Source organism: Varanus komodoensis, unplaced genomic scaffold, assembly GCF_004798865.1.
Source record: "Varanus komodoensis strain SLA01 unplaced genomic scaffold, ASM479886v1 scaffold55, whole genome shotgun sequence".
Lineage (NCBI taxonomy): Eukaryota > Metazoa > Chordata > Lepidosauria > Squamata > Varanidae > Varanus > Varanus komodoensis.
In genome coordinates, this window is record NW_025336157.1 from 1,684,473 (window position 1) to 1,699,977 (window position 15,505).

General features: G+C 53.9%; 1 protein-coding gene and 1 long non-coding RNA gene across 3 annotated transcripts in view; one reads left to right on the forward strand and one right to left on the reverse strand.

The window, feature by feature from the left end:
- On the reverse strand, positions 1-10,683 carry CFAP45 (cilia and flagella associated protein 45). Its single transcript, XM_044448822.1, has 11 exons — positions 10,140-10,683; positions 8,085-8,221; positions 6,988-7,132; positions 5,541-5,711; positions 4,347-4,525; positions 3,875-4,004; positions 3,538-3,684; positions 2,541-2,654; positions 1,761-1,954; positions 882-1,106; positions 1-304 (listed from the first exon to the last, which is right to left on the reverse strand). The coding sequence occupies exons 1-11, from the start codon at positions 10,146-10,148 to the stop codon at positions 229-231; spliced, it is 1,527 nt and encodes a 508-aa protein (XP_044304757.1). The 5' UTR covers positions 10,149-10,683; the 3' UTR covers positions 1-228.
- A 495-nt stretch (positions 10,684-11,178) lies between these two features.
- The window catches only part of LOC123032449, a 102,700-nt gene continuing 98,373 nt past the window's right edge, over positions 11,179-15,505 (forward strand). For both annotated transcript variants that reach the window (XR_006416486.1, XR_006416487.1), the window contains exon 1: positions 11,179-11,526. This is a non-coding gene — a long non-coding RNA (uncharacterized LOC123032449). The remainder of the gene's footprint in view (positions 11,527-15,505) is intronic.

Consider the following 15,505-nt stretch of genomic DNA (forward strand, 5'->3'; position numbering starts at 1 on the left):
ATAGCTGCTTAACGTTTATTTACAATGCTGGCTGGAGCCAGCAGGGGCTCTGCAAAGTACAGAGATAATATCTTCTTGAATGTCTGTGTCGTGACCCTAAAGAAAAAAAATCAGATACATGCAGTAATACCTCTACGCATAAAACCCTTGGGATAATAAATAGAACATCTGGGTGCTCCGTGGAGAGTCGGCAGGGCTGCGGCGTGTGGCCGGAAGCGTCTTTCCCACTCAGTGCACCGGGGCCGACTGCATGTACGCCTTGCGCTCCACCTCGGCGCAGTACTTCTCAGGGAGGCCGGCAGCTCTGCAAACGAGGAGAGAAAAATCAAGACGAGGCTGCTTGCCGGAGTGCCTGCGGCCGTCCCGGGGCAGCCGACTTACTGGGCTGGGTGAAAGGCCGATGGCTGGGATGGCAAGGCTTCCCCAAACAGTCTCTCTCCGCCCAGCTTCCCCTCTGCGCTCGGCAGGAACAGGGAACTTGCCACACGATCAACTGGGACGGTGGCACAGGCTTCCCTCACCTGGGCAACATTCCTCCATGGTCCGAAGTGGAGCGGATTCCATGCATGGAGGACGCTTGTGCAAGTCGTGCCAGGATTTGGGGAGGAGATGTGGAATTTTTTTGGCAGGCAAACCTTCACATCCAGAGTGCTGAACTTGCACGTGTGATTGGCCAGCAAATGGGAATTCTCGTACATTCCCGGCTATTTCTCACACAGATGTGAAACACAGGCCTGCCTTGTGCTGCTTTTGCCACGGCCAGAAAAATTACGTGCCCGAATCCCCTTCCACACAAAAGAATCCCGGCAGAGCCCTTCTGATGCCGGGCCTGAGCGATCCCAGAGCCGCGAGGGAACGTTCCCCTGCTGCTGATTTCTCACCGGAGCTCGTCCAGCTTCTTGCGCTTCATCTCGTTGAGGCGCTCGCTGCGCCGCCGCGCCTCCTCCTTCAGCCGCTTGCCCTCCTCGAAGAGGGCGACGCGCTCCTGGACCTGCTTCTGCTGGTGCTCGCGCACCTGGCGCCGGATCTCGTCGGCATGCGCCTGCTGGAGGGCCACCCGCCGCGCGTGCTCCCGCCGCTCCTTCTCGATCTGCTCGCGCTGGATCCTGGCGGCGGGGAGAGGACACGCGGGCGCTGTGCCGAGGCCTCGAGCGGGGGCCTGCACCGGATGGCCCCAGGGCCCCTGGGGCTTGGGGGCCTTAAGTCCCGTGCGCACCCCGTGGCCCCCGAGGGAGCTGTCGTTCTCTCCCCCAGAGACCCGAGGGCGTTGGCCTCACTAGGCAGCAAGGGGAAGGAGGGGCTCTATCGGGATTGTGGGATTTGGGGGAGAAACAGAGAGGGCTGAGGCCACCCGAGGAAGAGGCAAAGGCGTCCCACGGCTGGTTGGGCACCGGGTCTCAGAAAGCCGCCAAGCCGCCCTTCCCATGGCTGTCCCCGTGGGCCCGGGCGCTTTGTCCCGCTTGCCCAGTGGCAGCTTGCTGGGAGGGCAAATGGCTCTCTGGGGGAGCAGCAGCTGGCCGGCCCGGCAGCGCTCCGGTGGTGCAGGCAGCCCGTGGGCCCTCCTCCTGCTGGCCCAGTCCCGGCCGTGCTGCAGCACCGCCAGCCGCGGCCGGCTGGGAGGGGAACCGTGGCTGGAAGCCAGGGAAGCCCTCTGGCCCCAGCCCCTCTGCCGCCCCAGGCGAAAGCGTTTCCGCACGACTCCCAACGCAGCAGCTGGCCCAGGCGGGATTCCCGCCCGCGGGGCCCGCGCAAGCCCTCACCGCACGATCCGCTCGAACTCGGCCCGCTCCCGCTGGACCTGCACGGCCAGGCTGTGCTCCTTGTGGGCCACCTGCTCCAGCCGGCTCTGCTTCAGCATGGCCTCCGTCTGCGCCTTCTTCTGCGCGGCGTCCTTCTCCTTCCGGCGCCACTCCCGCTCGGCCGCCTCCTGGTTGCGCTTGGCCCGCAGCGCGTCCTGCGAAGGGCGGGGGGAGAAAGGGCAGGCGCGGGGGGGTGGCGGGGTGCCCTGCGGGCCCATGGGGGGCATCCCGGCCCATCCTGCCAAGAGGGGGGTGCCTCAGTGAAGCCCCAAGCGGGGCTGCAGACATGCATGGGGTGTGGGCCAGGGTTCCCCCACCAGCAGCTCACATGCCACTGGGAGCCTTGGGCGCCTCCGGGGGGGACCAGGCCGAGGGAGGCCCCTCACTGGCAGTGCAGGAGGAGGGCTGGGGACACCCGGGGGCACGTGGCCTCTGCCGGAAACCGGGATGGGGGGTTTCTCTCTGCCGTGACAAGCAGAATGTTTGGGGGCCGATGACTGCGGGGGGACCCTGCAGCCCCGAGAGGGCCGCCAGATTTTTCCCAGTCCCAGCTCTGATCTCGGAGCAGAACGCTGCTTGCTCACCGGGAATACTTCCCCCCCCCCAAATACCTGCACAGGTATTCGACAGGAAGATGCCCCACGCCTCCCAGCATCCCCTGCCCAACTCCACAGGGCGGCTGTGTGTTGCGGGGAGGCCGCCCCACAGGCTCTCGCTGCCGGGGGGGGGGGGGGCGGGTACCTGCTCTGCCTGGTGGTCCTGAGCCTTCTCCTGCAAGGCCCGCAGGCGGGCCGTCTCCATCTCCTTCTCTCGGCGGATCTTCTCCTGCTCGGCCTCAAATTCAGCCTCCCGGGCCTGTGTCGGAGCAAGGCGAGGAGCCGGTGGGTCAGAGCGAGCCGCCCTTGGGGTTCTGCGGCACCCCGCAACCGGGGATGCCGGGCGAGCGGATCGACGTCGCCACTCTGGCCGGGAATGGGGCAAGATGCAAAGGGAAGCAGGGCCGGCTTCATGCTTCCCTGTCTTCCCTCCCACACCCCCTTCCCATTCAGTGCTCTTGTTTTCGTGACTGCACTAAGTCGCTTTGGGGAGGGGGATAAAAATACTTTTAAACGAACGGCCAAGGAGAGGGATGGGCTGTAAGAAGGTGCAAAAGATTCTCGCTTCACGTGCTGTTTCCGAGCTTCAGTAGGGCATTTGGGGGGATCCGCAGCACGTCCCAAGTTCCACATATGCTGAATTTTTCAGCAGCCAATCCCCGTCTTTTCTTTGCTAAGCGGCTGCCAGGGCTCAGCTTGGAAGACCTCGCAGCCGTGGCCAAGGGAGGGCTGGGGCACTTGCACAGCCAAACCTCCCTCTGGAACGGTTTTCCGCTGTGGCTCTGGGGCCCTTCTCTCTTATTCAGGGTGCAAGCCAATGCATGCTCAACAGGAAATAGTCCGACACCTCCCAGCATGCCCCAGCCATCCATGCACAAGGGCATGCTGGGAGCTGCCAGACAAGTGCCCATTGAAACGTACAACTTCATTTTATGCCCTTGGTCCTAACGGTGCTCTTGTTCTCCCAGGCAGTTGCTATGAACTGAACCGGCGCAAACTGAGGAGAGAAGAAAAGCCTTTTCTGCTTGCTGAAACCTTTGTGCCTCGCATCTCCACCCCCGGGCCGTGTGCGGTGGTCGGACACGCAACGGGACCTCTGGAGGTGATCCCAGCCCAGAATCAGGCCCGGCCCGGCCACACACCATCTTCTGCCGCTGGTACTCCAGCACCCGCAGGTCGGCCTGCTTCTCCTGCTGCTGCTTCTCTTCCTTGCGCTTCTGATTCTCGTCATTGATGTGCCGTATCTCGGCCTGGATCTTCAGCTGCTCCAGCCTCCGGCGCTCCATTTCCTGGAGAGGGGAACGAAGAACGAGGCTGCCTCGTGAAGCTGCCCTCCCGCTTGAAGCCAGCCGCCTCGCTTGAGGGAGACCCGGCTTGCCTCCACGCGGCTTCCAGAGCTGGAATTTGTGTTTGGTTTCGGAGGCCTTGGCCTGCAGGGAGGCTGGTGGCAAGCATCAAGGCCTTGGTGCCACGCTTTACCCGCTCGTCTTCAAACTGCAGCCGCTCCAGGTAGTCCAGCATCTCCTGTGCCTCCTGGTCCCGCTGCTCGGCCTTCATAGCCCGCAACTCCTCGTTCTTCTCTATCTGCTCGATGATGTGGCGCCTCCCCCTGCAAAGCAGGTGGCAGAAAACGGCCCTTAGTGGTGACCGGGGCCTGCCCACACCGAACCCCTGAGCTGCCTAAGCTAAGACTGGAATGAGGAGCCTTCTGGCTCTCGGCTCAGCCTCTTCCGTGGCGTCTGCACGGTGGACCGTGAGCAGGAGCGCTTATTTTTTTCCTGGCTCTGGCTCTGGTCAAAGAGGCTCCCGAAATCATACAGAAGCCTGCCACATGTTCTATTGGTGGGAGGAAAAAATGGGAGGCGAGCGATTTTGTCGTTGCCTGTGTGTAATTTCAGCCTGGCTGGACCGGCAGCCCGAAGTCCTGCTGAAGGCGGCAGGGTGGCCTCACCGGAAAAGCTCCTCCTTCCTCTTTCGCTCCAGCTCGTCCTGCATCTTGTTGGCTTTCTGCCTCTCCGCCTCCATCATGTGGTCCAGCCGCATCTCCTCCTCGGACAGCTCCTTCTCAATCTGCTTCTTCTCCAGGATCTGCGCATCACGGATGGCGTGGCATTTGGCCTCCAGGATGATCTGCAAGGCGCACAGGGGTGGCATGGGTCCCAGGACTTTTCAGGGTGCAGGAGAAGACACCCCCCTAAAGGGATGTCAGACAACTCTTGCAAGAGGAGGCCAGGCAACCTCAGAGTCATCCAGAAAACATGTTGTTGCCAGCACATGCAAGCGCCCCGCAGAACCACCGCCCTCCTGGCCTCGCAAAGCCTGAAGTTCCAAAATCAGGTGAGGGCTGTTTAAGGGTCTGGCCAGCGACTCCAGAAGGAGCAGAGCTGATCAAGCGAGACTGTGCGGCTGCCTATGTGAGGTCAGTGGGCTTCTGCTCACAACTGAGATGACGTCTTCCTATGGCTTTAGCAGGGGAAGAGGTCTCCCGGTGATGCTCAACATGAACTTTCCATGCTCCTGGGTCAGTGGTCTTTGCTCAGCTGACTGTTCCTACTACAGTGGGATTTGGCTTACTGGACACAATCTCGCTACCCTGACTTGATTGTTCTGTCTCGTTGCTCAGCTCTGACCCTGCCAGAGTCCCACTGGCTTCCCCTCCGTGAGTAAGATGCCCGAGTGCAACAAGGGTAGCTGAGCTGTGGGGTGAAATGCATGTGCAGCTTCACTGGAAGCTGGGGTTTGGCCCCAGCGTTTCTCATGAAAGCTTTCTGCCCCAGAATGTACTCCTGAAACCACCTCTAGAGTTAAACGCACTTCCAGAAGCTGGAGGTTTAAACCAGGGTCCAACCCAGAGCTGTGACAGGGTAGCTTCATTAAAATCAACCGGACTTCTGTTTCTCAGCACTAACGTAAGTGACCTTCCATCAAGTCTACCTGATGGACAGAGCGACCCGATGGCCTCAGCCGGCCCACTTTAAAAGTTTCCATGACATGTCCCTTTCCCTGTGGCGAGCACAGAAACCAAGCAGATTGGTAGAGGAAGGAAAGGTCTGGCCCACACGGAAGTCTCGGTCACCTAGGGCAAGTTTTTGTTAAATACAGGGCTTCCCGCAGGGATCCTGTTCCTCGCCGCCTTCACCCCCACCTCGCCAAGCTTCTTGATCTCATCCTCCTGTTCTATGCGCAGGTTGGCGGCCCGCTCCAGCAGGTACTGCGCCCGCTCCTTGGCCTCCTGTTCCAGGTCGTTGAGTTTCTCGTTCTTCTTCCGCAAGATCTCCTTCAGCTTCATGGATTTCTTCCGCTCGTTCACTGCAACCTGGGGCAGAAAAGCGAGAGTGAGAAACCAGTTAGTAGCGTTTTCTTGTCCTGGGTTGGAAAATCCGTAACAGGACGCAAAATTGATTCGATTCGTTTTAAAGCCAAGAGCAACGTGCTGAGGGAAGAGTAGATTAAAAAAAAAAAAACCCAACACTTTAATAAATAAATAATGAAAATATTTATATGCCACCCTTTGGTGAAATATGTCCAAGGTGGCTTACAAATGAATGAATAAACAGTCAATCAATGCAACATACTCAAACACAAAGATTGCAGGAAGCAACACAAAATGATGCAGTGAAATTTAGAGTTTTAAAAACCTTGGACCTCACTGGCTACCAATCTGTAAATAAATTGGAGGAGGGGAGACAGCAAGTGTCAGAGAGCCGGGCGAGCATCTCTCAAAAGAGCACCCCTGCCGAGGAGACGCTCTCCTCCGGCTCCCCCACTCCGCCCAAACGGCAGGTCCACCCAGAGGAGGGTCGATAAGGACTTGCTCTGCGAGACCGTGCTAACAGGATCCTCTTCTCCATCTCATCCACACAACAACCCTGTGAGGTAGGTGAGGCTGAGAGTCTGGCTGGCCCAGAGACACCCAGTCAGCTTCGTGGCTGAGCAGGGACTCCCGAGTCCCGGCCCTGCGCCAACAGGTCTGTATTGGCTGATGCGCCCACTACTGGGAAACAGAGATGTGGCGTATGAGAGGCTTCCAGACTAGACTACTGTAACAGGCCCTCTCTGGAGCCACCCCCGGAGACGGCTCGGGAACGTGAGACCAAGTACTGCACTCCTGCCCAATGTACGTTTCCCATGCAGACACGCTCATGCCTAACTTTGTTGTAAGCCACCCTGAGGCGTCGGCGAATGGGGCGGCATAAAAATGTTTTAATAAATAATAATAAATAAATAATAAATGTACCCTCTTTGGGCAGGGTTAGCATGAGTGACTTGAGGCGGCAGGCACGTTAGTTTGGTACTTTGTGGGCTGCGAGTGAAAGCCGATAGTTAGCTCTTCTTTTAACGGGTTCATTTGTTTGTTTGGTGGTTGTTTAGCTCAGGCCAATTACTTTGTAATGTGACGGCTTTATTGTCTGGTTTTTTTTGGGTGTTCAGGACACGCCGATGCCCCGGGAGGCCTTGTGGATGACGCCTGTGCCCTTGGAAAGTAAAATAAAAACAAGCAGACTGAACGCTGGACACCCTTCCTGAGCCCCTGGGAGAAAAGGTGGGATGTAAATGCAGACAAGACGGAAATGGTAAGCAAACACACGCACCATGATGGCTTCTCGCTCCGCCCTGAGGACGGCTTGTTGAGCTTCGCGCTCCTCCTTCGTCAGCACCTGGGACGCGTCCTTGATGCGTGCGTAGTCCTGAGGGCTTATGATCAGGGATTCCCCTGACGGGTCCACTTTGGGCACGCTGGGTATGGAGAAGGAGATAAAAAGAGGCACCGTAAGAGAAAAAGGGGCTGGAAGGGAGGGATAGCCAAACCTCAGGTGCCCGCTTTTAGCTCCAGGTTTCTTACAGGTGTTCGTTCTGGCAAGGAAGGAAAGGCGAAGCAAGCCTTCTGGACTTGCCTTCTCGGGGTGATGGATGGGCCAGGTTGGTCTTCCCTCCCCCTGCTCCCCTCCCTGCAAAAGGTGCGGACTCTCCATGCCTATTGCTTCTCTGGTGGAAGATGGAGGCGGGCCAAGCTGGGATCGCACAGAAGAGGGGCAAGAAGTAGCAGCAGGTCCACAACTCTTAGGGCCGAACGAGATGGCGTGTCATTTGACACTGGAAGGCTGAGTTTTATTTCACGGCTGGGCTGGGGAGAAGTGGTGACCTGGTGGGGGAACCACGGCGGGTGAAGCAGTGCTTTCTGCCAGTCACAAAGAAGAGGAATCAAAATCACAGTGCTTGATCACTATTTTTATTTCTACTATTATTAATTCCATTTCTGTATTGCCCAATAGCTTCAGCCTTCCGGTGGGTTGGTAGCCAATTTTTAAGGGCCTAATCTTTGGAATTTCATAGAAGAAGGTGCCTCAGTAAAGGAACTCTTTACCCAGGGGAAGATGCACAACAGGAAGTCAGTTTTAAATTCCACCTGCTTTCATACTCCAAACTGAGTAACCCACCTCGCCAACTGGTTAAACAACAATAAATCAGCATCATACGTACTTCTAGCAGAGAATACACGTGCCTACCTGTTAAATTTACCTGCCGACTGACAGGCTTAGCTGTTGTCCAAGCAATGAATTCAATTCCTAGCTCCACCCCAAGCAAGCTGTTTGTTAAGCTCTTCCCAGTGCACAGAGATGGCGCACAGGGGCCCCAGAGAATGGCCTCAAGGAGGACGTGGGGGATAGCAGAAGGACAGCGAACATACACAAGATCCCGGATGAGGTCTCTCGTGATGAGGCGGATGGTTTCAGGCTTGTGGCCCCAGCCAAGCGACTTCCCCATGGCCAGCTTGGCATCCTGAAGGACCACGATGGGGCTGCCCGAGCGCGGGAGGTGGACGTTCTGCAAGAAAGGTCAGAGGTGAGAAGGGCTGCAAGGAACTCTGGGATGGCTACTGTGTACTGGCCTGTCCCCTTGGGGTCCTTCTGCTGGTACATCCACCCTGTTCTGGCTGGACTGAGGCTGGCTGTGTATGGGGGGTGGGCAGGGAGGGGAAAATAAGCACGATTTCAAGCCTTTCAACTTGAAAGGACAATGTACTTACTTATCTGCAGTATTTTCCCCCACACTTTTGCCAAAGGAAGCATCCCAAAGTGGATTACAAAGATGAATAATAAGATTGCCCATGCCTCAAATGCTTACAGCTTAAAAGAAAGGACATAAAAGGGAAAGAAATTGCGAGAGAGGAGAGGAGAAAAATAAACGCGAAAACTCAACACCCTTTTTTAGTTTCAAAGTTCTTACAAGGGGTTCTTTCTAAGAAGGAAAGTTGAGGCTGTTCTTCTCTGGCTGATGGATGGGGCAATGTTGGTCTCCCTCTGGCCGGGACCTAAACAGGACATGCGGTCCTGAATGCCTTTGTTGTGGCATTCAGCAAGACGCGTGGCAGAGGGGTCCTTCCCCATGGGAGGGCTGCAGACACAGGGCTGAGCAATCTGTTTGTTCACACGAACATCAGCGAGCCAAGAGCAAGAAGCGTTTATATTGGACTGTGCTGCTTGGGGGCGGTTTAAGTCAAGGGTGGCCATTGATCTAATTGACAGAGGGCAGTCCTTGTCTGAAGGGCTGTTCAGACTGAGGGCCTCTCTCCATGAGGTGCTTATTGAGTCCTCATAGAAATCTGTGGGGCTTTTCCATATCCTCATCGTCCTCCAGGGCCTCTCTCTTATTTTCCAGCCTTTTTTGTGGATTCCCCCCCCCCCAAGGGAGGAAAAGCTGGTATTACATTTCAAATTGTGACAAACTGGGAAAATTGTGAATGGTTACAAATCTGTTTTACTGCCGCTCCATTTTATGCTTGGTTAATGGAATATACAGGAAGGCAGCGGAATACAAAGCCCAGGATGTTTTCCCTCCCACAACGTAAAAGGAAATAGCAACAAACCCACCATGCAGAAAAGCCCCTTAGGATAAAGAATCTTAACAAGTGAGTGCAACATGGGCCTTGGTGCTGTCCATCTGCAGGTGGCACCTCCTAGATAGGCAGGTACCCGCCTGGCTACAGTCTTCTTGTTGAGGTGAGATGTATTACAGCTCACCTTGCCCCATAGAGAGAACCCTGGGGCAAATCCGACCACTTGCGAGGGGGCAGGGGAGAATCTGCAAGCAGTTGCCCCATTTTAGCAATCCCGTTGTTTTATGTCAGTCCTGAGTTGCTGAAGGGGACTGGCTGCTGTGGGCTGCCTCCAAGATGGAAATGTTTTAAAGAAGTACATATATAGAAACTCGAGCGTATTTTTAGGATGGATGCATGTTGCGATCGGGGCCCGGCCAAGGCACGCTGCCACAGGGATGAAGCGAGGATGGAAAAGTTTAAAATGCACAAGTGCTATTAAAAGATACTTGCCACATTTGGACATCATAGCAAGCTGGATTTTATTTTTATTTTTTTGAGCGGGCATATTGCACAGATCCTCCTGCCTGCCTCCTCCTGCCAGATGCAACAAGCCGAGGGACTTCCAGCTGTGGTTTGTTTAGTGCTACATGTGAACGAGGATCTCTGGTCCTTCTCCTAACACGTCGGCGTCATATAACCCAGGGATTGTTCTTGACTTAAACTCTGGCTTGTAAGGAGAGTTCTTGGTTCTGCCATCACCCTAAACAAGCCACAGATTAAGATCTCTCCTGACCTGTCTCGCTTCTCCTGGTGGTGTCAGGAACCCAGCCAAAGCTGACTGGCCAACGGAAGCTAGAACGCCCTTAGCATTTTATTCTTGTTAATCAGCCTTTGCCAAGAGGCCCCCTCTGTTCTCACGCTCACCTTGACCATCCCAAAGAGGCTCTCGTCCACTTCTGAGTTGGCGGCCCTGGTTCTGTAGCGGGCGTGAGAATGGGAGCGGGAGCGGGCAGAAGAGACGTTTGAGGACGCGCCCAGCGAGTACACGCTGCCCCGCTGCAGGGAAGGAGAAAGGAAGTGCTACGTTACGAACGATCGGCACTAGGGTTTGGTGCTCCTAAGCTCACCCTTCCCAGAAACTCAGGGAGCGCAAGAAGCACATGAAGCATGCGTTTTATTATGCCCTGTTCTGGATCTCTGGAAGGCCACCAACACACCTGTGAATATAGTATATTTGTTGTTATAGATAGTTACTATTTTGGGATAAAAAGCTATACTACTATTAACACTGGTAAGTGCACTGGGTTGCTTTTAGAGACAGAGATGAGCAGGAAGTCCATGCAAACAGCCTTGGTCTCCTTGAAAGAGGGGATATAAGTTTTCATGCATATTTAAAGGATGCAATAACAGATGCTTATCAATGAGGATGACTTCAATGTCTTATTTTGGTTATGCATGTATTACAGAGTAACACTATTTGATCTTAAACAAATATCATTTGGATGCCAGCCAATCACAAAGGTTCAGTGCGACTTGCAGTAGCCGGCAAAGAGATCTTTCCAAGCGGCAGAATGGCTGCCCTGCTTCGCTGGGTCATCGCTCGATGGGAGGCAAGCCATTTAGGAACATGAGCCTCTGAGGATGGGCAGAGTGCCTTTGGCTTGCCCCGGCCCTGACTCTAGCCTTCCCTTCCCATGACGCCCCACCACGGTGGGAGATCGAAAGGCTCCCCCTCCCGCCCGGGCAGCGCCTGAGCCCCGGGACCCTTTGGGCTCCCGCTCTCACCATCTCCGCCGCCGCCGCCGGCTCCGGGAAGCCCCGCCTCCCCGCGTCGCCGCGTCGCCATGGCAGCGCCCGAACGCGCCTCCTGTGCGTCTCGCCATGACAACGGGAGCGGCAAGCGGGAGGGAGGAAAGAGAAAGCATTCCTCGCGCAAACCGGAAGCGGCGCCACTCGCGCCCTTCTCGGCCATTTTCAGGGCTCTGCGGCTCTCCGCCGCGGGGAGGCGCTGGGTTCTTTCTGTATCTCTCACTGCAGGGGCGGGCGCCCGGGCAAACGCCGCCCAATTTCGGGCCCGGAGCGGCCGGGCTTTCCCCACCGAGCCGTGCCACTTCCAGGCCACCCCGCCCCCGAAAAGCGAATCACGCCACGCAGACCGGAAGTTTAGGCCTCATTTGTTTCTCGCGCTTTCCAGCCCTGGCCGGAAGGGTGGCTGCAACGTAGAGATACTAAAGGGTAGAGGGGCGCGACGGCGAGTGCTCGGCATATTGTGAAACGCGCTTCCAGAGGCGGCTTTCATCGCGTCCCTAAAGTAAGTTTGTATGTGCAACTTTCACATCTTTTTTTTCTATGACTTTTTCTTGCTCGATCAAATACTAAAGGTAATAAGAATTACCTTTAATTAATAACTGCGGTAATAAGAATTAATTTTTAATTTCCATGCTAAAGCTTAATAATGCTAATAATTATTCACAACTATGTCAGTGATTCACAGTGCTAATAATTATTCAGTATTGTGCTAAGGATTAATAATGCGAATAACTATTCAGAATTACATGGGTGATTAATACTAATTGATCATAATTATTAATCATGCTACGCGTTCATAATTGTTCATATTCAAGCTCATGATTAATGCTAGATATGCGTTATGATAAACTTGTTAATACTTATGCTTAAGATTCCTAATTGCTCATAATTATGATAATGCTCTTAATAATTATGCTAATGATCAATTGCCCTATAATTATGCTAACGATTAATGGGTTCATAGCTATCTTAATGGTTACTTACACTAATAACTGTTTGTAACTATGCTTGTGGTTAATAGTGCTAATAGTGATTCATAATAAGGCTGATAAAAATACTAAGATCATCACATTCCTGTGACCGAAGCCCACAAGAGGTGGTGTGGCAGAAAAGGCAAGCCAAGAGAGGATTTGGGGGACACTTTGGCAGCATCGTTTGCTGCCATCCAAACGAGGTGAGAAATAAACAACGGCACAGACAAAAGTTGTGCCGTTGAAATGCCAGCTTGCAGAAGCAGCAAAACACACTTGTAACTCCTCCTTGCTCAAGTCTCTCAGGAATGCCTCCTCCACTGGCTGTTGGTTCAAGAAAGTGTCCCTTATCTCCTCTGTCACGAGCCATCGCTTCTGATTTTGTTTTTGTGGATTTTCCCTATTGCCTTGCGATGCCTTTCCTTCTTCTGCAATGTGGAAAAAAGTGACAATACTTTTCACGACCACATGCCCCGTCCAACTCCCAATGGCAAACCACTGAAAACCAGAAAGAAACTGCCCCAAAGACAGATCACGCCAAACCAGCAGCCTAGTTGCTGATAGTAAGCAGCCCTGCAAGGTAGGCCGGAGTTTTTCATCCCTGCTATTTCAGAGGGGCCACTGCTGCTCCTATAACCTCATGCTAAAAGGCTGAGTTACAAATCGGAAAGTCCCCACTTTGAAGCTCGCCTCTGTGGTAATTCACTACGTGGGCTAACGCAAGTCACTGACCCAGGGTGACTACGTGGGGAGTCACCAAAAAAAGAGAAATTGTTGTGTTCACGCCCGGGAGGCTCTCTGAAGAGTAGCCAGGAACACCGTGCCAGGGATCTTGTTGTCTTTAATAGACTGGCGACGTTCATGGTGTGGTATGCCCACAAGGTGGTGCTTGCATCTTCCCTGCGCATCTTTGCAGGAAGCCAGGCCGTGCTCTATTTCTTAAGTGAGGAAAAGCTAAGGTAGCCCCAGCATGGTCCCCTTGAGATGCTTTGGGCCAGGGGGTCCCAGGATCAGGCCCGGCACCTCCAAATAAAGCGAGAATCACTCCTGCCTGTCACCCTGCCAGCCCGTGTTGCTCATACTGGGAAAGTCTGACTCTGGATAGGCAGCTTCCGAAGGCTGAGCTGGAGTGCTGTTGTTTTTAATTAAGGGGAATTAGTGATGTCAGAGAAGTCCACCGCAGAGCCAAATGAGTTTGAAGGTCTTCCCCACTCCCACTTTCTGTAACTTTGTGCACACTTATCTGCAAAAAATAAAATAAAATAAAATAAAATAAAAAATAAAGCCCCCAATTCCCAAACCAGGGACTGGAAATGCACATTTCCCCCCACAGACTTAAGTCTGCACACATGTAAGGTTTTGGAAGTGCAGGTTTGCATAAAGGTGTACAAATGCATCCCCACAAAATCCAGTTCTGCCGAAAATGGAAGGAGAGGCTCTAGACAACCCATAAAATGCAAGCAGAATGGATTTAGGATACCTCCCTAAAGGGCATTCCTCCTCCTCACCCAGTCCACCGAATTTCCCCCCGATGTACCCCTGGGCTGCTGAGCCATGGAGAAGGCCAGCTAATCTTTTCCTCCGCGTGTCCAAAGCTAGGGAGGTTGGAATGCATGAAGCAGCTGGATAGGGGCCCGCTAGGCAGCTGCTGCCGGGAGACTGGTAACATCCTTCCCCACCGAAGAGTTCAGCTATTTGCAGAGTAGCATCGAGTTGTAGGACCGCAGCTGTTTCCGAAGACTGTGTGTGGTGTGTGTGAGAGGGAGACACAAAACCGAGAGCTGGGAAGTTCCTTTTCTGACCTGGCTACTGTCTGGTTGCGGCTAAGGGGAGAGGCAGATGGGCTTAGGGCCCCTGCTAATCAGAACATCCCGGTGCTTCAGCCCTGTGAGCCTTGTGCCACTATAACACTGATCTCGAGCTCCCAGGAAACCAGAGGTCTTGCGAACCTTGGAAATAAGGTGGAATTGTGGCTTGTTGTGCTCTCTGAACCCAACTGCACTAGCAAGCTGCAGCTTATTAACCAAGAGCAAGCCATGAAGAGAACTGGTGGCACGTTGTAGGGTTAGGAACTGCGGGTTGTTCGGTGTGCTTTGCTATCTTGGCTATGCAATGAGCTACATTTCAACAACAACCCATGGTTTCTGACTACCCCTACTTAACCCATAAGCTTCTATATGGGCGGAAGTGCCTGATCCTGCCTAATCTTGGAAGCTAAATAGGCCTGGTTAGAATATGGAGGGTGACTTGAGGTCGTGATTATTGGTGTACATCGTCCAGAGAGTTTTGGCTATGGTCAGTATGCAAATGGTGTTTTTGTTGTTGTTGTCTGAATCCACTGAATGTTATGATTATCACATATCGCAAGATTAACTTGGTACAGTGATATTGGTGCAACAGTTGGATCGTTCATTTTCTTCGTTTCCCTTTACGGTTATTTTGATCCAGGGGGCTGGAGGGCAGGGGGGGAGGAAAGCGTCAGAACAGAAGAGAGCAAACAAAATGCTCAGTCCAATATTAAAAAGCAGGGCTTGGATTTCTGTTGAAGGCCAAGAACTACAGGCCAAGAGATGTCTGTGTCGGAAATTCATAAGTGTTTTGGAGCAGTCCCTGCACCTGAACTAAGGAAAGACATGGCTTTGATTTCTTGATTAGAAACCACGAGCTGAAGGAAAGTAGGCTTTGAAAGCCGAAAGGAACTTAGGAGTTTGTTTTTCGAAGTGCTCCCTGACACTTTGGATTGAGAGTTCAATGGATCATCCGAATACCCAAAAAGAAACTTTTTTTTTTTTTTGAAAAAGCACGAAGTAAGTACACCTTGGCGCATTCTTGATGGCCGCGATGTGCGTGGCACAGTCCCCGCTCGCCAGGGGAAAGCATGAGGCCTAATCCACTAGACGATCCAGGCGAGTATGTGCGTACACGCACATCCTGCCGCTTGCGCTGCCGTGGGGAGTGCGCTGCTGCCAGGACCGCCAGGGTCAGGCCCCTCCGTTGTGAAGCCACAGCGCCGTCAGATGCCCTCGCACCAGCGGCGAGCACGTCCGATGCGAAATGTAGCCGAGAGATTATGAAACCATGGCAGCCCAGCCTGGGACAGCTGCCTGCCACATTCCTCAAGGGTTCCCACAGCCGCCGTTTCCCAGGAGCCGGGTGAGGCATCCGTAGCAGATTTCTGCCCGCTCACCCCCAAAGATCCCTTTTCACACTCGGGGGGGGGGAACCCTCTCTCTTTTTTTGGAGCAGGGTGCAGAGGGGGTGGTGAAGGGCTTGACTGGCACCCTTGAACCTGTTTCCAATGCTGAGGACAAGTCTGGAAACGTGTGTTGAAGAGGGACAAGAGCACCCCAGATCATGTGCAGAGTGCCTTCTGCCATGAAAGAATCAGCCTTTTCACTGCTGGAATTCTGTATCTGGTTAAGCAAGCTGAAATCCCAGTATCTTCTTTTGCAGTTAGTTAATGAACTATTCTCTCTCTCTCTCTCTCTCTCTCTCTCTCTCTCTCTCTCT

Coding starts and splice junctions, on each gene's coding strand:
- CFAP45 (XM_044448822.1), bottom strand. Junction 7,133..8,084: donor GACCTCATCCGGGATCTTGT/GTATGTTCGCTG, acceptor CTCCATACCCAG/CGTGCCCAAAGTGGACCCGT. Junction 3,685..3,874: donor TGCAGTTTGAAGACGAGCGG/GTAAAGCGTGGC, acceptor TCCCCTCTCCAG/GAAATGGAGCGCCGGAGGCT.